Raw genomic sequence first — 27,713 nt, forward strand, 5'->3', positions numbered from 1 at the left:
CTTCCAGGATTGATTATGTCTTTACAGACAGACAATACCTTACTGATAATAAGGAGATAGTCGTTAAGCCTAGTCACCTTTCAGATCATGCTCCCCTGCAGTTTGTGTTTCAGAGTAGTGGATTGCAGGCACAGTCTAGATGGACATTAAAGAGAGCCATGCTTCTTAATTCGGAAGTAATTGAATCCATCAAGTCCTTTTCTTTAGAATTTTTTCTACATAATATTGGGTCCTCAACCTTTGATTGTATCTGGGAAGCCTGTAAAGCCTGTTTAAGGGGAAGACTACATGGCATTATATGTGCTAAAAATAGGGCAGAGGCAAAGATATTGAAGGATATCGAGGGAAGAATTAGTCAGCTTGAGTTGGATAGAGTTGGATAGAATTGGCTTAAATAGTGAAGACTCGGAACGACTCTCGCAAATCTCACAGGAACTAGACGAGGCAAGACAACAGTATAGAGGGAAATTGGATGCGAGATGTAAAGCTCAATGGGATTCAAGTAAAATGGAAAACTTTGAGTACAGGGAGAAGGCAGGAGCATTATTGGCTTGGAAAGCCAGAGTCGATCTGGCTAAGAATGATATTAAAGAAGTAATCATAAATAGCAATGGGGAAACATCAAGTAAAGTAGAGGATATGCAAACCTGCCTCCTTTCATTATTTTCAGACCTATATAAAGAAAATATCGCTCCATCCTCTGAAACCGTGCGCATATGGCTGAGCAGTAAAATATTGCCAACTTTATCCGAGGAGGGCAGGAACAGCTTAGATGCCCCTATTACTGTGGAAGAAATAGCAGAGCAGATAAAGAAATCAAAAAACGAAAAAGCTGCAGGCTCGGATTCGCTTCCAAGTGAAGTCTACAAACATCTAATAGATGACCTCTCTCCCGTGTTGGGTATCATTTTTAATTCTGTTTATCCATCTGCAGGCAGAGTCCCTAATTCATGGAAAGAGGCAATTATTGTTTTGATTTTGAAGCCAGGTAAAGACCCTCTACGGGCGGACTCCTATCGGCCAATCTCCCTGCTGAATGCTGATTACAAGATCTTTATGGGCATTCTAGCGGGGAGATTGGCTAAATTGGCACCCAAGTTGATACATGTAGACCAGAAGGGGTTTGTGGCCGGAAGACACATTGAAGATCAGACCCACCTCTTAATTGGGAATGTGGATCTAGCCATACAAAGATCGGAACCCTTGGCCGCGGCCAAGGGGTTCGACAGATTCTGTTGGGTGTATCTTTGGGTGGTCCTGGAGGCAATGGGGTTTGGCCCGGTATTCATTCAGACTTTACAGAACTGCTATAAGGGTGTTTCTGCGTGGGTCCTCCTAAATGGCTTATTAACATCTGGCTTTAATATACAGCGGGGAACCAGGCAGGGGTGCCCTATGTCCCCGTTGCTGTTCAATTTATACATCGAACCCTTGGCACAAGCCATAAGGCTTGACAAATCAATTGCCCCATTCCAGTCTGGGCCTTATAGCTCTAAATTGGCCCTCTACGCAGATGACCTGATATTATATACTAGTGATCCAGATGCGGCATTTCCTCGGATTGAGGAGCTGTTCGCAGAATTCGGGTCCATTTCAGGATATGAGGTTAACAGATCAAAAACAGAGGTCATCTGTTGGAATTTAGATCAATGGAGGGGCACAGTGAGCTCTGAGTTCAGATATCTGGGGATATATATATATTGTGAAGGAATTGGACAAAATCCCCCAGTTAAATCTAAATAGAATAATCAGAGAAATAGACCGTCTGTTTAGTAGATGGAGGAATCTTCCATTAACCATCTATGGGAAAGTCAACCTTGTGAAAAGGGTCATTCTCCCCAAGCTGTCTTATCTATTTTCTACTATACCTTTAACGTTTCCAAAAAAAACATCAGTAAGGTGCAGAGTAAGATAGCAAGCTTGGTTTGGGGGGGCAAAGGGGTCCGTTTGACTTGGAAAAAGCTCAGACGAAGATTGCTTAAAGGGGGGCTGGCTCTTCCCGACATTAGCCTGTATGCAGTGGCATTCCAGTTTAAGAGCATTCGGATGCTACTTATTAAACCAGATGAGACATCCTGGGGCAGATTGTTGAGAGAAATGGTGAGAGTTGAAGGGGGAGGTGGAGGTGAGGCCTTCATGTATAAGTTTGGATCCCCGAGATTCTTCAAGCGGGTTCGTCTGAAGGTGCTAAAGGCAGCCCTGGAGATGTGGTACAGGGTAAGGGTCAGCAGGGGGATCGGTTATTATTCAGATTTAGCTCCTGTTTGGGATTTACCCGGAACTCCGGATTGTTTGAGAGAAACCTTAGCAATATCAATAAAGAGGGCAGGAATTACTACTTGGACGGAATTGATGGATGTCGAGGGGGTACATCCATGGGAATATTTGAGGACAAAGGTAGGGACCGGACTATCTAGATTTAAATATCTCCAGTTAGTGTCCTGGTATGTTGCGGAACGGGATGAGATAAAAGGTAATGGGGAAATTGAGAGGCTGTGTCAATCAATCTTACCAGTTAAAAAAGAAATATCTGTGTGGTATAATTACCTATTAAAGGTTGAAGATCTTGGGATTCCTCCCTCAGAGGCGACTTGGAGCCAATTACCCATGGCATTGCAGGCAGAGTCTCTGTTTGAACCATCTTTAAAGACATTATATAAGTTTATAAAAACCAACCTGCTTGAAAAAGAACAATTTTTTGTCGCCAATAGACTTTATTATACTCCCTACAAAATTGCAAAATGTGCCCCAACACCTCCACCTAAATGTCCGAGATGTCATATCCCGTTAGCAAACGACATACATATTTTTTATGAATGTAAAGAGTTGGAACATTTTTGGGAAGAGGTGGGGGATACACTGCTGGGAGTTTTTAAGACCAGGGTGGAAGTCAATCTCTCCCTGGTCTTATTTGGAGATGATGGTCTTTTCTGTCAGACTGCCTCGTGGCAGGAGAAAGGTCTCTTACTTTATATGATCTTACTGGCAAGGAGAGAAATCTGCAGGAGATGGAAAGACCCCATCCCCCGAAAAGAGAGGACTGGCTTAAAGCATTATTTGTCATGGCCCGGCTGGATTATGAGAGAGTAGAGGATAAGCCATCTAACATCTGGCATCCTCTAATGAGTTGGGGAAGAAATCTAAGACTCACCCAGTTGGTCCAATGATTACACCATGTCCCCGTACTAAAAAGGGGAGAGGTCAGGTGACCCAAGTGAATGCGGTAAGCCAAGTGGTCCCCAGTTAGAGAACATGGCTGTACAAGTTCCGCAACGACTTGACAAGGTGAGATGAGGACAAAAAAAGAAAAAAATTAAGATGTAAGATGTCCTCATCACACACATTCGACCATGCAAAGTCACATCCTTTTTTTAGAAGATCTCCTAAATTTCTTGTGACCCCGCAAAATTAAGCACAAACTTGTGATAAAATGCCATCATTCCCAGGAATTTCACAAGTTTGTCTTTATTTTGTGGAGATCTGAGATTGCAAATAGTGTCAACCAACTCTGCCTTAGGCTTAATTCCATTCGCAGAGACTTGGTGATCCAAATATTCGATTTCAGCTTGATCAAATTTGCACTAATTGGCCCGTAAAGTTAATCCAGCATCACTCAACTTTTTCAGTACTTATCTCAACCTAACATCATGCTCTTGAGAATCCACACTAAACACCAGGACATCGTCCTGATATATTTTAACACCTTCAACACTCTTGGGAATGCGTTAAATGACCCACTTTAAGACTGAGGCTGCTGAGATAAGGCCAAATGGCATTCTCAAAAACTTGAATGTACCAAAGGGAGTGATGAAGGCTGTAAGATTCTGTGAGGAGGGATGTAATTTGACCTAATGATAGGCCGAAGTCAAATCAAGCGATGAAAAATGTTTAGCTCCTCCAAGAGGGCACGACATCTCACAAATGTTAGGTAGTGGACAGTGATCCACTACCACCACCTTATTGAGCTCTCTTAGGTCCACACAGAGTCTGTCATCTCAATTGGCCTTTCTGGCCATCACTAAGGGAGAAAGCCATTCAGTTGCCTCAACCTATTCTATATTCCCATTGGCCATTAATTTATTAAGCTCCACCTTCATACTCTCTTTCACCATAAGGGGAACACTCCGAACCTTTGCCACTTTAGAAAGGGAACCATGTAGCCATGGCCTATACTTCAAATGCTTCTAATGGGCTGCAGCCCTGATTGTGCAACCCACAGACGTTGCATTTCAAACCTGTCTGTGGCCTGCTACTGCAGTGTCTATGTGTGCAGTTTACTGCCACTTCGCCTTGGCCTTTAAAACTACTTGCCAAGTCTCAAACTCCCCTTTTTATTACATATAAATCATCCCTCAAGTAGGCCCCAAGTAACCCTAAGAGCCAGGTACCATATAAGTAAAATGTAGGACATGTACCTGTATTTGTTGCATATCCTGGTAGTGACAAACACAGAAATTAATTTTTCACTACTGTAAGACCTACCCCTCTCATAGGTTAGCATTGCGAATTCCCTTATAACCTTTTAAGTGCTAATGTCTGATCAGAAAGAAGTAGCTTTTTCATGTTTTATATCTTTGGAATGGTAAATATATATCCTTCTTACTGGTAAAGTTGGATTTAACCTTACTGTTTAAGAAATGCCACTTTTAGAAAGAGGACATTTCTGTGCACTTACTGCTCTGTGTGCCTGACAGCCTGTCTCCAATACACATTTGGGCTGGGTGATAGCTACATTTGTGCATACCCTCCAGACAGCCAAAACACAGAGACATCAACTGAATCGGCGTTCATCTGCATGTTGATGTTTCTTCCTGGCCAAGAGGAATGGGAGGGGCACACACTTCTCTTGAGTAGGTAGTATCCTGCCCATACACAACGGGCTGATCAGCCCCTACAGATAGCCTTGCAGACAGGACTTGGTTGAAAGGGATCCTTGTGAACTTCAGAGGGCTCCTTTGAAGTCACTTCCTACATCAAAGGCACTTTTGGGTATACGTACTGGGACTCTGACCTGCTCAATTGAGACACTTTTTGGACCTGTAACCAGACACTACTGAATCTACATTTGCACATTACCAGAAATATGCTGTACTGCCAGGAGGGACTGCCACTCTGCTAACTGATCTGCTGTGTTGGCCTGCTGCTTGCTGACTGCTGTGCTGCAGGAGGGACTGCCACTTTTCTACCTGCCTTGTTGTGATGGTCTGCTGCATGCTACCTTTTTGTGTGCTGAACATAAGAGTGTTCTCCAAGGGCTTGCAGGCTGGCCCCCTGTTCCTGATGCCTCCAGGCCATCAAAGACTTCAACCTCTACCGAAGGACTGTACCATAGGGGATTCCAGCAATTAAACTTCAACTATCTGGGCCTGTTCGTCAGCTTGTGCTGCTCCAAATTGAGCTTCTCGGGATGAGAGACACTGCATTGGCCGCTTCATCCTGACTCAGGGAAGCTGGTGAAAATGCTTGAGTGCACCACCATGGGAACGCTCTGAGTGCCTGTGACCAGCGACACTGCACTGCCAAGGAAAGCACTCTCTGTATGGCCCCTCCTGGTTGCCTTGACAAGGAGAATCTCTGTGTCAGTGCAGTTTGCCCACATGTGGAGCTCCGACGCTGTCTGCCGACCTTGACCAATGCAACATAAGGCCCCTGTGGCTTCCGAAAGGTACTGTAAATCCAAGCCCGGGACCGGGAGGAAACTCTCCTTTGCTGCACGTGCCAGTCCGAGAAGGACCAGGGCATATTTCTCAACAAGTGCTGGTTGGGCATGACCTGTGTTTCTAAAAACCCAGTGATCCACTGCCTAGATCAAGTATATGTTAACCTGCATATGCCCTAACATTACCATAAAGGATCAACTAGTAGTGAATGCACTTTGAGCACTCTAGTTCCATTGTGCATTTAATGTAATAACTTGAATTGTACGCATCTGATTTTTATCTTTTTGATCTTATTTTGTTTAGATTATAATAAACTATATTTCTAAACAACCTATGTGAAGTCTTTTTGTTGTGCATTCATTGTGTTACTATGTGTGGGAGTATTGCACAGATTTTTTACACAATACCTCTTTTGATAAGCTTGCCTGCTCTGTGCAAAGCTACCAGAGGGTGAGCACAGGTAATCTCAGTTGTGTATCTAGCTTGCTCTGACTAGAGTGGTGGGTTTTGCCTGGTCTGGTTATATACCTTAGCCAACCAGAAACCTCACTTCTAACATTATGAGTATACCAACCTTCCTCCCTGCTGACTGAGCAAGTCGGTAGATGAGGCATAATAGTTAATGGACATATCCTTATTAGTGGAAGTATTTATTTATTTATTTATTTTAAACATTTATAAACCACACAGCTACCCAACAGGGTTTCCCGGCACTGAGCAGGATGAGAGAGGTTGCGGCAGGATTGCAGGAGGGAGTTAAACCTGACTATGAAGGAAGGGGCCTCATTTATGAAAAGTGACGCATTGCTGCGTGAAAAAAGCGATGCGTCACTTTTCATTGCGCCCTCCTTGTGACACCAATGATGCGTCATAAAATTACAGTATGATGCATCATTGTGCAAGGAGTTACAGATACGTCAGTATTTCTGACGTATCTGTATGGCACAAAAGTGACGCATTGCTGGAGTGTGTCACAAAAGTGACGCAACTCCAGCAATGCATCCTTTCACATGGGGCAAGCCCCATGTGAAAGGGCCTGCGTCAGTCTTACGCCTGCTGTGAGGCAGGCGTAAGATATTGACGCATTTGCATCCTAGAAGTGGCGCAGTGAAATCTTATAGATTTCACTGCGTCACTTCTACGACCCTTTCTTGCGTCAATACGCCCCCCTTGCATACATTATACCTGGTGCAGGTATAATGTGGAGCAGGGGTTTACAAAGTGACGCATCTACCTAAATGTGTCACTTTGTAAATATGGCGCAACAAGGCGCATTTTTTACGCCACTGGTGCGTCACAAAAAGTGACGTACCAGTGGCGTAAAAGTGACGCACAGCCTCATAAATGAGGCCCGAATGTCTTTAGCTTTTTATGGAAGGCTAAGAGAGACTGACAGATCCTAAGTTCCAGAGGAAGAAAATTCCACAATTTGGGTTCAAGGTAAAAGAACGAGCGGGTCAGCCGTACTCTAGGAACTGAAAAAAGTTAAAGGCTGACCGATCTCAATTGGTGGGAGTGTAGGTAAGACTGGACAGGGCTTTGAATGTATGAGGGTGCCAAGCCATGCTGAACTCGAAACATATAACAAAGGGCCTTGAACCCAATACGTTTGTTAACCCTGAACCAGTGGAGTTGATGGAGCAGAGGAGAGACAGAGGCGTGACGGGGCAGCTGAAAAAGCAGGCGAGCTGCCGCATTTTGCCCGTCAGGGACGTAGACCAAACCCTCCATCAATACCACTCCTTGAATGCAAATTTTAACAAAAATATCCCTCGAGCCCTCTCCCCATCCTCTGAACTGTCACACGTAATTGCTTCCTAAACAATAGAGCCCCCCAGGCCTTCTGTGAACAATGGAAGTGGGCAACCCTGGCCATTGTGTCCTTCGTTACAAGCGTATAGGACCATACCTACAAAGTCCCTTTTCAATTTAGCTGTCTCGGAGATGAAAGATTCTTCTGGATTAACATGATTTCTGGTGAATTTGAAGATAAGAACTTAGGGGCCAGATGTAGGTATCCAAATACCGGTCGGTAACGGCCGAAAATACAGATTTTCGGCCAGTTACCGACCGGTATTTCGATACTGAGATGTAGAGCATGAAAAAATACAGATTCGGTAATTTTACCGAATCGGTAAATTTACCGATTCGGTAAATTACTGAATCGGTAAAATTACCGAATCTGTATTTTGAAATGGAAGTAGCACTGTAAACAGTGCTACAGGGCTTTAAGGATTCGTTATTTACCACCATCTATTAGTTGGTGGTAAATAATGTATTCCTATGTAAATGCAAATATGTGCATTTACACCTGTGCCATGTGGCACACATACATGCCCTAAGGGCCCTAAGGGCACATACATGCCCTAAGGGCATGTATGCGTGCCACATGGCACACAAGCACTAATCAGGGGTGCAACAGGGTGTCAAAGTGACACCTTGCCACCCTTGAATATTTCACAATTTTACCGAATCGGTATTTACCAATTCGGTAATTGACATTCATTCCTATGGGCCTCCAGGCCCATAGGAATGAATGGCAATTACCGAATCGGTAAATACCGAATCAGTAATTACCGAATCTTAACGATTCGGTAAAAAAATACTGAATTATTACCTACATAGGTTTTACCGATTCTAAAATACCGAATCGGTAAAATGTGGTATTTTAGAATCGGTAAAACCTTTTTACCTACATCTAGCCCTTAGTGTTTTTCAGTGAAATGATGCACTGATCTTTCTGCCTTGTCCTGGACCAAGGGATATATTTTGCCCTGGAGGCCCAAACAGATAGACTGGGTGAAAAATTCATATGGAGTAGATAAGTAGCATGTGGGAGCACCACAGGACTACGAATGTCCAGAGTATGTGAAATGCTAAGACAGGTTGGTACAGTGTACTTTCAAGTATATGTGCTAGATAAATAACTTCTTGGAAAATGAGAAAACAATGGAGACTCTGAAGCGTGATAGGGCTGGGCTAACAAGGCCTTTTAATATGTACTGCGGGCTGTGGAGCATAAAAGCTGGGATTTGAGAAGGGAGGGCTATCACCCAGGTGAAAGAGAGCTCTACAGCGCAATATCTACCAAATAGAGAGTGCACTTAAAATAGGAGTCAATGTTAACAGCACAAACCAGTGGAAGTCCCTATCCTTAACACTTTAAACAGGCAAGTTACACACTCAGACTCTGAAAAGAATAAAGGCAACATATGAGGGCAGAACAAAGAATTGAAAGAGGTGAGAGTGAAGGAAAGGAGCGCAAAAGGTATGGTATATATACATGGGACAGACATTGAGCATGGCATGGGAGCAAACAAGAAAAGATTCCAATAAAAAAGTAACAAGTTCAACCTCTGCAGTGCTCAACAAGTACTGTGGCGCCATGTGGACTACATGTCAAGAGTTGCGTCTGCACCAATCCCCTCTAAACAGCAAGGTCTCACAACAGAGAGCATAGTCCTTGGGGCCAGTGCTCAGCGCACACTGATTGATTTGGAGTTTAACATTTCAACGATGGACATCGAATGTAAAAAAGATATCATTAAACTGCACTACATGATGACCAAGGCGGGTCATGACACATTCAGGGAAGCGTTAAAAGCAGTTTTCCAGGACAACAACAGCCTCTGGGCTAGGTACCTCTCAAAGGCAAATGAGACACTGGGCTGGCCCCCAGAGAGACTATACTCACCACACCTCCTACCGTGGCCAGCCTGAAAAGCCTGCTAAAACACAGGGCAAACACATCTCAAGGTTACAGGACCTCAAACGAATCAGGCACATCCCTGGCGCAGAGGGCCTCGCCTACTCACACAAAACTACAGTAAGTCAACCATATCTGAAAGCAGGGCTGGGGAGGACAGCCCTACAGAACGTACTGAGAATTAGGCTCCTCACACCACCAATTCGGGACTACAGAACCCACTGGAAACACAGATTTCCTGGAAATAAGGGATGCTGCCTGTGTCAATATCACACAGACTCAGCCGCGCACATCATTTGCTGCTTCCCAGTTTTACTGGGACAAAGGCGACTATATCTAAGAACTCGGCTTTTGCAAAATGGAGTGAAAACATGCAAGAGGCCATAACGCTTGTTTTCACCATCACGGAACCGATGGCCCTCGCAAGAATTGGCAAATTCCACGCAGAAGTAGAAAGGATCTTAAGAATAATCCAAGTAACAGAGACAAAAGTCCGCAACTTACAAGCTGCTGTTCATCAAAAGTCGCAGTAACATCGATTGGAGGAGGTCCCCATACAAACTGGACACAACGTTCTACCTCACGCACAGCGCACCTTTGATTTTGAAGGCGCACATTGGCATGCATGAAGGATTCACCACTGTAGGGGCCCGCATACGGTTCCGATTCTCCATCTAGCGCCCTATTTATCTCTGGCATATTCTCTTGGTGAGGTCCTTTTGCACTTCCATGCACCAAATAGACCCACACTTCACACAGCATGCAATCGGCGATCCCAATATCAGTTTTTAATCGATCCGTGCAGAGTATCGCTTTTTATCGGCTGCATTAACCTTGACACTCGCCAATGCACAACTTAACCCCGTGCATGCTTCTACGCCACAACATTGCACGCCCGAGCACTCCATAGCTTAGAGCTTGCGTAGTACAGTTTCACCCTGTACTCGCTAAATAAATAACTTTTGAACCCACATCTCGGGAGGCTGCTAACTTCACTTGGCGATAAACGCTACAACTCCTCAAATTTTTCTATGCCATCATTTTACGGCGCAATTTATATTGTCTTTTATATTTTTATATTCAGTGTCTTTTTTTATGCTATCGCTCTAGAAAAAGATTTTAAGTAATCATACAATAAAGATTAATTCATTCATTCAGTGCCTAGCGCAGAGATAGGCAGTGCCCAATAAACACCCCTATAAAATGTATTGACCAGTGAAGGACATTCCAAAGCAGGGGGGGGGTAGTCTCATCAAGTTCAGTCCAGGCTACGGTTTCTGGCTTAGGTAAATGTCAAACATGCATTGGGCCACAACCCTCCCCAATTTATCTGAAATGTGCTTAAGGTGTGTGAAAAGTTCTAGGCTGGTTCGTGTCTATGTTGCTTGTCACTGGTCCCAAAGAGAAATGTTCCTTAGCCTCTTAGTTTTTTTGTGACTGCTTTCAGTATCCATGGGGCCTCCCAGAAAGGACTCCAAGAAGGCCACCAGGTCTTCTGGTTCGTAGAGCTCCTTTTCCTGGCTTTCGCTGTGATCAACATGGTAGCAAGCTTGAGCAGACGATATCTCATAATAGTTCTCCCACAGGAAATATAATCCAATATGAAAATATTGTGGTTCTCATTAAGTCATAAAAAACGGGTCCAATTTAAGTTTGGCGGCCATTATGATTTGCCATGCTTGCTGGGGTCTGTAAAGACAGGACGGGTTGGGCTTCAAGTGCCAGGATTAGGCAGACGCTTTAACTGTACCCTGAGGACTCACTGTAATTCTAAAGGAGGTGAGAATGTTATGCCCCATAATGGGAGGAGAAAGGTGCCCAGGAATGCCATAATACCCATTCCCTAGACATTTTACGGGATACCCAAAATACTGATATTCCCCCCCTACTTTTGTCTTCCAAGTCTACAGTCTTCTTGTGGAGTGCCCACAGCTACTGGCCCCAATAAGGCATCTTACTGAGCTGGTCTAGTAGTTGTTCTGCTGCAGTGAGGTAACATTCAGTCCTTCCAACCTGGCCTAGAATGAGGCAATGTTAGTGCAAAAAGATTTGTTGTCTGTATGTGTGCATGATAGGCCTAAGCCGAGTTCACGGAGTTCTGCTACGCGGAACTCCAGAAAGTGACAGAAAAACGTGTTTGTATCACATTGGAAAGTCAGCCCGAACAGCACAAGAGGGCGCTGCTTCTTTCTGCAGCTCGAGTGGATGTTCTACTCGAGCGGCACCTTCCACAATGCAAATGAAGGTTTCTCAACACAAGCAGTAGCAGCCATCTGCGACCACCCGCTGTGAGAAATCTCACCACGAGGTGATCTGGAGTAAGATTTTACTCGCTCGCACTCGCCAACTTAACGTTGGTAAATATGAGCAAGGAAAAAACTCTGCTTCACTACGCGGAGTGGAGTTTTTCTGAACTTTGCACACTGTGCAGACGCAGTGTGGGAAAAACTCAGATCACTCCGCGAGCAGAGAGGAATTTCATGCCCAGGCCTATTGTATAGTGTGCACCTTGCTCCAACTACATGGGCATTTTAATGAAGGTGAGTTCTCTTAGGTTTGTTTTCATAGTGATCTCAACCGTGGCAAGTACATACTGAGCAGCTTAGTCTTTCCTAAATGTCCAGTTGAGGTAAGTCAATGGCAGAAGCCAGGTATAACATGCTAGGAATCAGAGTAAGTAAATAAGTAAGTAAGTAGTTTATTAACCGTGTGATTACTTAAAATCTTTACAATATAAAAACACATAATCAACACCCCTCCGGCCCAGCTCCCACCAGCCTCACTGCCTCCCATCCCTTGAAGTTAAAACGCACTGTGCTTGCAAGTCCTCCAATTATTGCTTGGACCCTTCTTAGCCGACAAGCGGGATAGTACATTTTAATTGCGCTAACTTTTCCTTAAAATCGTTTAAAAAGTGTAAATTCTCTACCTTTAAGATAAGGATTTACTTCTGTTATGCAAGCTTTGCCCAGGAACCTGTTAAAAGTTCAATAGATACAAGTCTCTCCCCTCCCGGCCACCAATCACTTAATTACCTAAAACACCCCAAAGTGGCTAACAGTAGTTTCTTAAAACACATATCTCTCTTCTTCCCAGATGTCCCACATCGTAGGTCCTGAAGAGACCCTATACCCATGCTAAAGTCGAAGCGCCGTCGACAATTAAGAAAAGCGAACCTTTGAATATAGCACTCTATGATTGTATAGATGTTATGTAATTTGATGAAAGAAAGTGGTCGCTTTTGTGAACAACAAATTATTGAAACCTTGCACATATATTTTTTTCAAATATGTTATTCTAATGCTATGGTTCATATTTTCACTTGGGACACTTTTACACAACTGTAAATAATTTTGCTTTATGTATGAAACTATTTACTACAATTACATTTTTTCAATACAACTCATTGAACAACTATATTGGTGTATTGGTAGTTCTTTCTCTGTGACATCCCACTCAACCCCTGTTCTAATATACGTAATGTACGTCCTTATTAAATCATTATTCAGTATCTATTCCACAGGAACCACTGTTCTTCTTAAAATATTTAACTACCTTGGTTCCGTTGTGAGTAGGGTCCCCTTGTTTTTCCTTTTTGATTAGAGACAGGTGGCAGATGTCTGGGGCAGTGGTGTGAACGTGGGAGTCCCAACTAAAGCCTCTAGTGGACTTGGTGGGATGGAAGGACACATGGAAGTTTCACCAACCCCATGGATACAGGTTACACCTACTATTCCCTAGTTCATTAATTCTTCTCCATGCTCAATTAAATGTTCTCCCCAGGAGCTTCGCACATAGGGTGAGGCCACAATATTGCCCTGTGGGCTCTCGGATCATTCCCAGAAGGCCATCTGGCTCTTAATTGGCTCATGCCGACCCCCATTCCGGTGGAAGCTTTCCCCATGGCATCTGCAGGATCAATCTTATCAGACCCACATCCACAGGCCCGGCATGAACACTTTTAGCTCAACAAAGAGACAGCTTCATCTGCGGATATGCTATGGGAGGCGATTATGCCTACCATCTGGGAAGTTGATATTAGTCATGGTGCAGCGGATCATAAGCAATGAAAGCACAACCTAATACAGTTGGAGGCCCACATTATGGAACTGTAAAGGCAGGGAGGGGAAGACGGTGGGGGCCCAGCGCATAGACAACTATGTATTGCCCAACAGCAGAATTATGGAGAATTGATGGAGAAGGCACACTGTGCATGGTTGGCCAGAGCAGAATTTACCAATTTACCAATGGGGCAACAAATCGAGGAAGGTCCTGTATAGACAATGTCGACAGGCCACGATGCAGACCCAACTTCCCATGGTGTGCGATGTCAATGGTGGGTGCTCACAGATCCAGCTGCATTAGCGAGCAGCTTTGCCAATTTTTACGAGACCCTATATACGCAGAGGGAGGTGGTAAACGCTACACAGATTGAGAGATTCTTTGATGATATGCCCCGAGGGCCCTGCCAACTGAGGCGCGGAGGTCCTTGGAGACCCCTCACACTTGAGGAACTGACAGCTGCATTGTTGGAACTACAGTCCGAAAAGGCACCTGGTCCCAACGGATTCCTGTGCAAATTTTGTAAAGCACACATGTCCCAACTGGGCCCAAACTACCTGGCAACCGTCAGACTGGCAGTTCAGGTGGCATGTCTGCCCCCGGATTGGAGACATGCTGAAATTGTTGTATTTCTGAAACCGAGCCATTGCTCAGAACATCACGCCTCATACCACGATTGAAGCTGCTGCCGCCGCTGTACTTGCTGTTTTTACCTCGTATTCTGCTTCTAAAAACATTTGTTATCAGGCTGCTCTGCTTTTAAAAATATTTGTTATCAGGCTGCTTTGCGAATTTTGCACATTACAGATCGGAGGACAACAGCGAGTTAGGCTGCTCCTCATTTCCTTCACCCCCCAGTTGCTGTTTGTGTTTTAACATTTGATTTTATTAATTGTTCAGCGCCCTTGCACATTGCACTTTACCCCGAGGACAACAGCAAGTTAGGCTGCTTCTCTTATCCCTAGCTCTTCGGTCCACGAATCCCGGGCTCCGGTCCACCACGGCTGTGTGCCGATTGTGTGGAGAGCCATTGGGAGGCAGGCGGACCAACCAGCGTGATCCCTGTAAGACGGAGGGCGGCGCCAGGAGCCCGCGCCTCCTGCTACCCCTCTACTTAAAGCAATGTGTTGGCCGAGGCGCAGCGGACGGGCGCAGCGGGCGCGCCAATGGCGCGCCGAAGGTGCGCCTAAGGTAAGCCCGTCTGCGCCCAACCGCGACCAGCCGGGACCAGGGGCCAAACCCCCTGTTGGTGTCGCTCAAAAGCTGCCCGCACATGTACGTTATTCCCGTAGCGAGCTCCTATCCTTTGCAGATAAAGGGAATAAAGGGGTCTACAATGAGGGGTCCTGCATTCAGATTGGCCCTGGCATGGCTCATGGACCAATCTCATGTCGCTCCTGCAGATGGTCCAGTATGGGGCAACCACAACTTGGCCATCAGTCCAAGTACAACGGCATTAATCTTCTTTGCCTATATCTCAACGCAAAATCCTTACCTAGACACTCTTTGGATATCTGGGACCTACTTACTTAAAAAAATCCTGATCTGGTCTTCATTACTGAGACTTGGTTATCTGACAGTAAGGCTCCAGATTTAGCTAATGCGATCCCTATGAACTACAAAATCATTAGGCAGGACAGATCTGGAAGTCGGGGAGGGGGGGTCGCTGTCATTTTCAGAGATCACCTGACCTGCCTTTCAGAGCCGGTTACAGTCTATGACGAACATCAAGCCTTATCCTTTCAAATACTTCTTGAAGGCCATACCATCCTAGCTGGAGCGGTAATTTATAACACGCCAGGACAACAAGCCAATATTGGTGCTAAATTGCTTACCCAACTTTTACCTCTCTGCTTAAAACATAGAAATTATGTAATTATCGGAGATTTTAACATTCATTATGAGAAAAAGGAGACCTCAGCGGTGACCCAACTGGAATACGACATGGAGATTCTTAATCTTAAACAAAAGGTAACGGGCCCTACTCACATAGCGGGCCATACACTAGACCTATTGTTCACCAACATTGATACCATTACTGTTGTGGAGGTCCTGTTCCTACTTTGGTCTGAGCACTTTCTTATAACTTTTATGTTAAACTTACCAATCAAATCACTTAAACCCAGGATAGATCACTTGATCTCAAAACGAGCTTGGAGATTGATTAATGAGGCTAGTTTTGATACGCATTTCCAAGAGGCTAACATCAAGTTCAGTGATGACTCATCAGTATGCTTGGATGCAGTATCGCTAGACTCTGGAATACTTCAAGTGCTAAACAAGTTAGCCCCTATTAGGAAATCCAGGACACGAACACATACGGAAAAATGGTACACCCCCAATTAAAAAATCTTAAAAAAGAATGCCAAAAACTTGAGCATTCATGGACACAGTCCAAAGATAGCGCAGCTAAGCTAAGTTACGTGATCAAGCGGAAACTTTACAACCTTACTTTAAAAAATACGAAAAGGAATCACTTCTCACAACGCATTTATGAGAATTGCAACTCAGCTAAGGAGCTTTTTAAAATAGTGAAGGAGCTTAGTAAACCCGCTAGCACCTCTCAAACACTTGTCCCTTCAGTAGAGGCATGTGAACGAATAAACACTTTTTTCACTGAAAAAATAGGGAAAATGTATTCGACCTTCAACCCCCAACATCTCCTAACTAACACTGATAAGCCTCCTGACACAGAGATCACATCTAAAATTGCACTTGATTCCCCAGACTCACAACCTTTACCAACCCTAAATAGTTTTGAGTCATTTACAACAGACGAGGTCCTAAAAGCTATGGGCACAGTTAAATCTGGCTCTCCACTGGATCCATGCCCTCACTTTGGGCTAGATGTAGGTAAATCTATTTTACCACTTCTTAAATACCGAATTTTACCGATTCGGTATTTAAGAAGTGGTAAAATAGAGGGGGGGAGATTTAGGTAATTCCAGATGTGGAATTACCGAATCAGTAATATTCGGTATTTACCGATTCGGTAAATACCGAATCGGTATTTCCTATTGATTCCTATGGGATTCTGTAATTACAGAATCGGTAAATACCGATTTTAGCAAGGGTGCAGGGGGTGTCACTTTGACCGCCTCTGGCACCCCAAAAATTGACATGTGCGCCATGTGGCACACAGAAATGACCTATGGGCATGTCTGTCTGTCACATGGCATAGGTGTGCATGCACACATGTGCATGCACACCTGAATTCGGTATTTTAACACCCAATTGGATTGGGTGGTAAAATACCAAATTTGTAGGGCCTTTGGGACTCTGAAGAGTCCCACCTACATCTGAGATTTACCGAATTGGTAAAAATACCGATTCGGTATTTTACAGAATCGGTAAATTTACCAGTCCGTAAATTTACAGATTCTGTAAAAAAGTGCCCCTACATACCGAAAACCCATTTACCGGTCGGTAACGGACGAAATCGGCCGTTACCGGTCGGTAAATGGCTCCTACATCTGGCCCTTTGTGTTTTCAAAAATTGCCCCTACACTTTGTCCCTTGGTCACACAACTTTTTAATAATTCCCTTAAAACTGCAACTTTCCCGGACACCTGGAAACACGCGTCAGTGGTACCCCTCCTTAAGAAGGCTGGATCAGACATCTCTAATCCTGAAAACTACCTTCCCATCTCCCAGCTCCCCTATTTTTCCAAAGTTCTAGAGAAGCTGGTCAATGGACACCTGACCAGATGCCTAGAGACAAACCTTCTCCTAGACCCTTCACAGACAGGCTTTAGGGCTAATAATAGCACGAAGGCAACGCTGCTGGCAGTGTCGGACAGTAGCAGGTCTGCCATCGACCAGGGTGGGGCGGTGGCGCTGATACTGCTTGACCTGTCAGCGGCGTTTGACACGGTCTCCCACAACTGCCTGTTGAACATTCTCCGCAGTAAGGGAGTTAAATCCATCGCACTAAATTGGCTACATTCCGTTCTGAGCAATCGTACCCAGGCAGTACACATGGGACAATTTCACTCCAAATCGAGCCCCATCGGTTGCGGAGTCCCCCAAGGTGCCTCATTAAGCCCCACTCTCTTCAATGTTTATATGTAATCTCTAGCCAATATTGGAAGAAAGTGGGGCATTGGCATCTGCTCTTACGCAGATAACACGCAACTGATGGCGGCTCTGGATGAAAAACTGGAGATGACTAAATCTAAATTGCACAACTGTCTCTCAGAAATGGCACAGTGGATGCATTCACATTGTCTAAAGTTGAATGCCGGGAAATCCGAGATCCTACTATTTGGTGGCGCTAAATGTCTATGGGACTTCACGTGGTGGCCACCCTCACTAGGATCAGCCCCCACTCCGAAACAACACGCTAGGAATTTAGGTGTCATTATGGATGATGCCCTTTCTATGAAAGAGCATGTGCGAGTTTTCTGCGGGAAAGGTTTCGCAATCCTGAAGCTACTGGCTAGACTGTTTCCCTGGATACCCCTGGACTGCAGACGTGCTGTCACACAGGCTTTGCTGGTTAGTCCTCTAGACTATGGTAACGCGCTCTTCGTTGGTATGAATGAGCACCAGTTTACACGTCTACAAGTTCTACAAAACTTTGCAGCCAAACTCATATGTAATAAAGGCAAGTTCGATTCTGCCTCGGACTGCCTAAGAAAACTTCATTGGCTGCCTATGCGCCAAAGGTCTGTTTTTAAGCTGCTCTGCCATGCCCACAGGGCCCTCTATAAAACTGGCCCCATCATCCTCCAGGAAAAGATTGAACTCTATGTCCCTACTAGGAACCTACGTTCCCTGCAGTCCGCCCTAGCAAGAACTTAGCGCATATATAAAGCTAGGACTGGTGGACGCTCTTTTTCCTATCTGGCTGCAAAGAAATGGAACGAGCTCCCCCTTGACTTGAGGCTCACCACCAATTACCTCCTGTTCTGCAAGAAATTAAAAACCCACCTATTTCCCAAATGTTAATGTTCATTTCAGTACAGCTCGCAGTAGTCTCAGTACTGGTATAAGCGCCTTGATATCCTTCGGGATGAGTGTTGCGCTCTACAAATACCATAAATAAATACCATAAATAAATATCACTCAATATCCTTCCTAAATATGGTAAAGCTGCTGACAAAAGTCCTGGTTAACAGTATGATGTCCCATATGTCAGACTTGGTCCATCCAGATCAAGTGGGCTTTATGCCCCGCCAGGCAACACACCATAATATGAGATGGGCTCACAATGCAATTGCTGCAGTCAAAATCTTGGGCAGGTTGGCAAACCTGCTGTTAGCAGACACAGACAAGGCATTCTACTTGGTTAGCTGGACGTATCTTTTTATACTTTTGAAATTTTTTAATCTTGGTCTGCATTTTCTGTCATACGTTCGGTTACTCTATACCAATTTGACACCCTCTGTGTGAGTGGGTGGTAATATCTACCCCCCGTTTATATCAGACGTGGCACTAGACAGGGTTGTTCCTTTTTGCCCCTTCTGTTTGCGCTAGCCATCAAGCCGTTAGCCACCTGGATCCACGTAGAAGCCCTGTCCGGGCTTTGAGTGGACAAGGGAAATATCTGACCGTATCGCATTGTATGCGAATGATGTCCTATTCTTCCTCACTGACCCACATAGATCAGGCCTCAGGATCCTTCAGATTATGCAGATTTTTGGAAAGACCTCAGGCCTATATCTGAATGTTCGTTAAAGAGAAGGGTATACCCTAAATCACTGGGACCTGGGTGTAAAGCAGTATAGAACATAGTGGTCCCAGTACTATTAAAACCAAACAGTGTAAAAGAAAAACAATACAGTTGTATAATAAACAATGAATCAAACAGGGAGTTAAATAGTGCTCAAGTGTTATTTAATCACACTGAACACATGATGCAGATTTTTTGAAAAAATAATATACAGAAAACATTAAAAACCATCATTGGTGTGCCCGACTGGGTGGGAAGTGTGGGGAGGGGGGTGAGAATGGACGGTGACTTAAGTGAGGTAGCGAGGTGAGTGAAAAATACTACTAGTGGTTATCACAATCAAATTGTAGGGCATGCTATTCAATGCCACACATTCCTAACATAGTCCATATCGAAATAAATAACAATGAAATTACACAGCCATGTAAAGCAGAAACTCACAGTGCGGCATGCACTATTGCCGGTACTGGCATCAGCAATGTGTCGACGTTTCAACCCTTGAAAATATGTAGGTGTTCTTTGAACCCTTACTGGCGGGGTCTTCCTCAGGACAGAAGTATAAGTGAAAGGGGAAGGGCACCTAAAAATGAAATGAAAGGGCGAATTGTCAGGTCCAAACTTAATTAACGCCTTCGCTGCGGGGTGTTTTCCCCCGCTATGCGGGGGGAGGGGGCCGCGTGCGGCACCACTGTGCTTGTGACGAGCTCAGCTCGTCATGAGGCACAGTGCAGCTGCACTCATGACGAGCGGAGCGCGTCACAACCACATCCGTTTTTCGAACGTTCAGCACAGCGGGGTAATTATCCCCGCGTGCAACGTTCCAACGGCCGTGACGAGCTCAGCTCGTCATGAGTGCAGCTGCACTGGGCCTCATGACGAGCTCAGCTCGTCATGAGCATAGAAGAGGTTAAGAGGAGGACATAAGCAGGTGTGAGTCACTGTAATTACCGTGTCTGATTTACAGGAGAGTCCTCATAGGAGCAAGGTGTCATCGAGGACGGTAGGGCTCAGTGACTCCAAGGTGTAGGAGGGAGAGAGTGATGAACACCTGTAGGAATAAGGTGTCTGTCAGTAGAGCCACAAATAAATTAAGGATCATTGGATAGGTACCCAAACTGGGTAGTGAGGCCAACTTACTCAAACAATGGGATGAACCCCATGTTATTACTACACCATAGCGGTGTGAATACTGCTAGGAAAACCGTGGTCGACAAACCATTGATCAAAACATGAAAGCAATCCAAATTACTTCAGCTGATTAAATCAATTAATCTACAGAGGAAGCAGAGGAGGGAAACAAAATCAATGCTGGGACCCGGGTTGCATTAGCATCTGAAGTCAATGCTGTTAAATTAAAAAAGCCAAGCGCATAGTGAGACTATTCAAAAAGCATAGTTATGTCCGCCTGGTTAACCTTGACATTTTAAATGAAAAGGAACATCATGAGAGGCTTACGGGGAGAAGCGCGGTTCACACACAAGGTGATACTGCAGGCGCGCGGTGTTACTCCACTAGATAACAACTTTAAACGTTATGCTTGTGCCTCTCGAACTAGAAAGTGCGCGGTATAGCCATTGTGTTACGATGCATACCTAGAGTAGCCTACTTAATTAAAGTGTGTCATCCCTACCAAAGGGAAGAGAAAAACTTGAAAGTTCATGCCCACAAAGCACTATGGGGGTAAGACTGGTGACTAATCGAAAACTGGGAAAGAAAACGCAGTGCCGCAGCATTAAAGTGATTTAAAAAAGCCTACAGTGGGGGGCGGAAAGTTACAGCACTCACCCTCATTGCTAGACCTCACTTCCAAGAAATGGAAAGAAAGCGCAGTAAGAGCAGATGACACATTTAAGTATAGACGCAGCCAGCGTGCGGTGGGAGCCTATGTGACGCCCGGTGTAGTGCAGCCGCTGGATGCCGGTATGGACGCGAGTATCAAGAAGGGAAGACAGACTCTATCTTTCTAATCTCGGGATGCTGTGTGTGTGTGTGACATCAGCAATACCCCAAGCAGTACATTAAATTATGGATCATGAGCAAAGCTGAAATTGATCAGGAAATTCATATACAAAAACCATTGAAATGTGAAAATATGCCTTAATGGCACATTTAAACATGTCTCCTTAAATACACAACCCAATCCTGTCAAAACATGAAAAATGCGATGGCATGGATAGTACTAGGCATTGGTGTCTGATACGTTCATAAAATCAATTTTGAACATATATTAGCCCATGAATATAAAACATGGATTGATTCTTACAGAGTGACTGGTCGGTGCGTTCGAGTGTTGGTTCCTGACACAATAATCTGATAGACACTCACACTTAATCATGTTTCACAATCGTATTGTTAGAAAGGTCCAATCAATGCAAAGAAAGTGAACTGAACCATATTCTATCTATTGTGGCGAAATTGGAGGTCAATGTCTAAATCATATAATTATTTGCAGGACTTGGGGTTGGTCACCAAGGTTCTGAATGGCATCATTAAGTATTGAGACATGCCAGTTGAGCATTGCTGGGGGCCAGTTCATTCGGCTCATTTGAAATAGTGTCCAGACGTACCATCCATTTGTAATCTCGAATGTTTAAGATTGCGGAAATGTTGCCCCCTCTTCGACCCAATTCTGCTTTCTCTATCACCAGACACTGCCATTGGTCTGGATTGTGTCCCGTCGATGCAAAGTGTTCAACTAGTGGTGCCCCTACGACGGAGTACCGGATCCGACTCTAATGTTGCAGTATTCTTGCCTTGATCTTCTGTTGTGTCTGCCCTACATAGATTGACCCACATGGGCAGATTATGCCATAGATTACATTCATGGAGTTACAGTTAGTGAGGGATTGCAGAGCAATCGAGTGTAGACAAAGTTCTTAGTTGGAATTGTGGTCTGGCATGCTTTGCAGTGTCCACATTTGCAATGCCCTTTTACCGGTGGTAGATTCCAAAGTGATTAGATCGTGGGTTCAGTAGCGTTTTCCAAAAAGGAGTGGACCACATGATCTTTGACACTCATTGCTTTTTTGAAAGAGTGCATGGGTAGATTCGGTTGGTCAATGTCGTCTGACACTAGGTTCCAGTGTTTGTTGAGTACCTTTTTTATTGCATTGCTTCTTGTGGAAAAGGTTGTGACGCAGATCATTCTTTGTGACGATGTGTCATTCTTTTGCCTGGGGGTCAACAAGGTTTCCTGTGGGTTAAACCAGGCCCTTTTCTGAGCTCTCTTCACCAATCTTCTTGGATATCCTCTCGTCATCAAACGGATGCTCAGATCCTCAGACTCAGCCATGTATTCTGCCCTGTTTGTGCAGTTCCTGCAAATCCGTAAAAACTGCCCCACAGGGAGATTGTCCCTCAAACCCCGTGGATGGTGGCTATTGTATCTCAGGAGGGAGTTACACTCCGCCGGTTTCCAATACAACGTGGTATACAGCTTATTGTCTTCACAGCAGATTTTGATGTCTAGGAAGGCTATCTCTTTGGTATCTGATTGTATGGTGATTTTTATATCCTGGTCGCATTGATTGAGCCAATCATGGAACTCCCTGTTTGATTCAATCTTTATTATACAACTGTATTGTTTTTCTTTTACACCGTTTGGTTTTAATAGTACTGGGACCACTACGTTCTATGCTATATCTGAATGTTGGCAAATCTGTCATATGGCCACTGTAGGGGAGCTTGGCATTGGCCGATGGGTGGTGGATCTGTCGCAGAAATATCAAGGGGTCTTTCAATCAGATAATCAGAAGACCGCAATCTTGGCTCAATGACTGATAGAATACGGGACGAAATTAGATCCTGGAAGGGATTGCCGTTTTGTTTTTATGGGCGTTCTGCCATATTTAAGATGGCCATCCTTCCTCGCCTACTTTATCATCTGCAAAATCATCCTTATCCGGTCCTGCTGTTGTGGTTCCAACAGGTCAACACTATGCTAGGCAGTTTATGTGGAGGGGGGGCAAAGTGTCTCAGGTGGTACTTGGTATGCACTTTCAATCTACATAGTGCAGGGGCATTGCCATGGCTGATGCCCAGTCTGACCATGCGGCCTCACACCTCCAAGTGCTCATTGACTGGTATGGTTCTGGAGATGACCCAACCGATGCCGTAGAGCGTTGGCTACTGGAGCACTTTTCTCTACATACCTACCTATATAGCGGATCAGATGTTCGGGCCCTTCCCCCATCACGAGAATCATGATTCTGGTGTGACGCCAATCTCTTCATCGGATGGGATGGTGTGACCGCCTAACACATGAGACACTATTGGGGCGTGAAAGGCTACTTCCCCAACTGGCCGATCTCCAGGGATTTTGTAGGTCAGACCATATTGGGATGTCCTCCCTACATGATGTTATGCATGGCCTCACCCTCAAATCGTTTCAGGAATTACAGGTGAAATACTCTATGCCTCAAGGCCAGTTCTACAAATTCCTTCAATTCTGCTATGCATTAACGTCATATATAACAAACTCACAACCCTCCCCGATTTTAACCCACTAAATCTGATGGGGGAATTAGGTGACCATAACATTTTGAAATATATCAATCTCTCATTACGAATAGCAACACCACACTGGAGCCCTTCAATACAGCATGGCAGGTGGATCTGGGCCTCATTGATAATGATGACTTGGCTGAGGCCTTAGAGTAGCCCAGAGGGGCGTCCATTTTGTCGAGTTTACGATTAAATTAAAATATCTGCACAGGGCCTACTATTCCCGTAATAAGCTTTGAAGGGCAGGGTTGGTGGCATCCCCGGTATGCCTCTGTTGTGGCAATACCCATAGCATTTTCCGGCACACATAACGGATATGTGTATCCTCAGATAAGTTTGGGAAGTGAGTGATTGCATGCGTCGCCGAGGTCCTGGGATGGGAGCTTTCTAGATTCCACAGATTGACTTTCCTACATAGAACAGATGGAATTGAGGGCAACAGAAACAAGTGCCACCTCTTATTTTTTGGGCCTCACACTTGCCAAATGAGACATTGCAAGACTATGGAGGGCTAATACGCCACCCCTTGTGGGTATTTGGAAGAGGGAGTTGAACTTCTGTATGGGGTTGGAAGTGGCTGTCTTCAGATCAAGAGGATGCCCCCAGAAACATAAAATAATTGGCAGTGGTGGGCAGACACTGGGGCCTTACCTTAGAGCCTCCGATGTCGATGGCTAGAACTATCGACATAGAAGTGCAGACATATGGTCGAGACACGTGAAGCATTATATCATTTGACACATGGGTACATAGGACACTGCCCGGGACTGGAGCAAAGAGACACAGACAAGTTACATTGCAGTATGTTGAACAGTTTTATTTTTCTATCATTACATTTGAACATCATGCTGATGTATGCTAAATTATACATATGTATATGTGGTCATGTTGGGCCTTATTATACCAAAAAACTCCATAAAATGTGTTACATTTTTTTTATGGAATGGAAAAAAATCCTGCATTTTACTAGGTAGACTTAAACTTCCCAAATAAAATGGGGGAGCTAACTTTCCTGATTTCATGCGCTGCCATAAATCATTTAGTTTTAAATAAATGCAATGTCTTTTACTGTCCACGTCTGGCAAAATACAAAAGTTATGCTACTCTCTAGAACTCAAAATAATTTTTCCATTTACATATTTACACATACTTTTTATGTCCACTTCACCCAAATTTGGGATGCCATCTACTTTAATACATACCTGTACTTTATTAAAGCTCTTTATGGTTTATATGATATAAAAGTTCCATTTGATGTCATAAAAGTATTTCTAAAAAATGACATTTTATATTCTGGAAGAATTGGTCAGATAAGGGTCTATTAACAGTCTCATAGTTAGTTCAAAATAATATGTTGCTCCCCTTTCTCTGTAAAATTTGATACACCAGATATACTTTACTGTAGGACATTCTTCACTCTGCACTACATTCTATATTATCTTCTATATCTTCTATATTTATCTTCTACTAAGAACCTTTGGGCGAACACCAGTTTGATTCCTTATAGCACTGTGTCAGCAAAAGCTTTAATTATATATGAACTACTTAGTTCTCTAGGCTCTGCAAGACTAAAATTCAATATTGGGAAACAGAATAGGGCTGCTCATGGACTATAGATGTTTTGGACAAAATATGGTTGAAATCACATTCTACTGCCCTTTCAGACACTTTGTTACAGACTCTTGTTCACTTTTATATTCAGATATATTATACTCCTGACAAATTATACAAATTTGTCCTAGCATATGAACAGGATTTTGGAGATGCGATAGCCTTGATGGGTTATACATACATATGTTTTCTATTTGCTCCAAACTTATTGATTTTTGGAAAGAAGTATGTTTAAAAAATAATGCTTTTACTGGGATCTTATCAATCTTTTCTTTACAAAATCTGTTTGGGTGGTGTACATTTTATCTGGTCACAAAATGTATTGCTTGCGAAATTGGTTGATTTATTAATTGCATTTGCCTTACAGGTTTTAACTTCTAATTGTATAACAAAAGAAAATATATAAAGTCAACTATGGTGGAATCTAATCTGTCAAAGTCGTAGATTAGATACATATAATTTGTACTCAATTTCATTATCCATAGAACATGAGCAATTATAGTTACCAGTGACTAATTATTTATCAAAAACAAAACTCTTAATTTAGTTCTTCTTAGTTTATATATTTTATTAATTGTTAATTGTTAATAATATTGAATTATTACTTCTTCTTTAGAAAAATATTTAGAATATTCCATTTAGCATGCCTCATATGTATTTGCATGTATACCTTTTCACATTATTGCCACTTTTATAGTTTATTTCTCTTTTTCCCTCCTTTTCAATTCCTTTTCACTTTTCTTGTTTCCTACTTTTTCAATCTAAGACTATATATTTCTCTATTTCAGATATGTTGATGACCAAATCACTTAAGACATAATTAATACTCTTACATTGATTTCATATTAGTCTTTGTGCACAGGTTCAATATGGCGCTAGTTTTATTATATGATTTAATAAAGAAATTGAACTTTAAAAAGATGTGTTATTTAGGCTCCTAAATTGCACTGGAACTTAGATGCCTAAAATAGGGAGTGGCTCTGGAGACAAAATTCCAATTTGGGGGGAGTTCTGAAAATTGTTGTACTATTGCTTGTCAGTAGCTAATTAAGAATGCATTATATTAATTAAAATAAATGTCAGGAGCTGTGATTTCAAATGTACATACTTTAAAAATATACTAGAAAGTAAATTAAATTTAAATTCAAAGAATCAAAATGTAAAAGGATTTATGTAACATTCATTATAGTTTACTACATTAGTTGTAATCACCTCTGTTTATGTTTATCACAGTAAGTTAGTTGTTTTCATAATGCCAATGTCAATGTATGTTGCCACATCCGTATACAAATACCCACTCACAATCAAACTAGCTCAAAATGCGCACCTGAGTGATTTGTGTTATAGCACGAGACACAGAAACAGCTGCAAGAAGCGAGCACAAACATCAATTTTGCTTTTAAAGCAGTTACATATTATGACCTCTGGATTTGTCTTTGCTTTACCCTTGACGTTTTCCAATCCTATTTCTCCCTTCTGGTTCAGGACAGTTTAGCGTGCCCGTTTCCACCTTGATCGTTATTCTCAGACTCTACTGTTAGACCTGCCATCCTTGGCGTAGTTTCTTGTCTTTTTGCGTGTACCTCCTGTATTTTTTACTGTGTGCTGGACTTCATTTTTGCCGGTTTATGTACTCTGGGCACTTTACCAGTGCTGATCAGTGCTAAAGTGCAAGTGCCCTGTGTAAATTGTGATTCTGATTGGTTATCCATGATTGGCATTTTTTATTTACTGGTACGTCCCTATTAACCCCTTGGCCATGGCGGTAATTCTGCCACGGCGCTAGGGGGGAGGGGGGCCGCGCGGCGCCACCATGCTTGTGACGAAACCACTCCGTCATGAGCCGCGGTGGCGCTGTGCTTGTGACGGAATGGTTCCGTCACGGCCCCGCCCGCCTAATGGAACGCTCAGCGCAGGCGCAAAATCAGCGCCGCGCAGGCACGGCGGGTGGGCCGCGACGGAACCATTCCGTCATCAGCACAGCACCACCGTGGCTCGTGACGGAATGGTTCCGTCACGAGCATGCAAGGGGTTAAAGTGCACTATGTGTGCCCAGGGCCTGTAAATCAAATGCTACTAGTCGGCCTACAGGACTGGCTGTGCCACCCACATAAGTAGCCCAGTAAACTTGTCTCAGGCCTCCCTTTGCAATATCTGTGAGTGCAGTTTTAAACTGCCATGCAACCTGGCAAGTGCGACCACCTGCGAGGCCCTAACCTTCCTTTTTACTGCATTTAAGGCACCCCTAAGGTAGGCCCAAGGTACCTCCATGGGCAGGGTGCAGTGTGTGTGAAAGGTAGGACATGAACTAGTGTGTTTTGTCCTGATAGTGAAATACTGCCAATTTTGTTTTTCACTATTGTAAGGACTAGCTCTCCCATAGGCTATCATTGGAGCTGCCTTGTACACTTTTACAAGTGTAACTTTCAATTGGAAACAGCTAGAGATTTGGAGTTTGGGCTCTCTGAGCTCAGAACTTAATAACACATCATTTAGT

At 43.8% G+C, this 27,713-nt stretch overlaps 1 protein-coding gene across 4 annotated transcripts in view; it reads right to left on the reverse strand.

Moving 5' to 3' along the window:
* The window catches only part of TRMT9B (tRNA methyltransferase 9B (putative)), a 226,311-nt gene that overhangs the window by 132,150 nt on the left and 66,448 nt on the right, over positions 1-27,713 (reverse strand). Inside the window, exons 2-3 of one of the 4 annotated variants that reach the window (XM_078678158.1) lie at positions 20,051-20,150; positions 19,544-19,682 (exon numbers count right to left, since the gene is read on the reverse strand). The exons of 2 other annotated variants lie outside the window; for them this stretch is intronic. In XM_078678158.1, coding sequence (XP_078534284.1) covers positions 19,544-19,553 — 10 coding nt within the window. In that variant the 5' untranslated portion in view covers positions 19,554-19,682; positions 20,051-20,150. The remainder of the gene's footprint in view (positions 1-19,543; positions 19,683-20,050; positions 20,151-27,713) is intronic. One more of the 4 variants, XM_078678159.1, reaches the window with a different exon arrangement.

The sequence above is a fragment of the Lissotriton helveticus genome, chromosome 2_2 (assembly GCF_964261635.1).
Source record: "Lissotriton helveticus chromosome 2_2, aLisHel1.1, whole genome shotgun sequence".
NCBI lineage: Eukaryota > Metazoa > Chordata > Amphibia > Caudata > Salamandridae > Lissotriton > Lissotriton helveticus.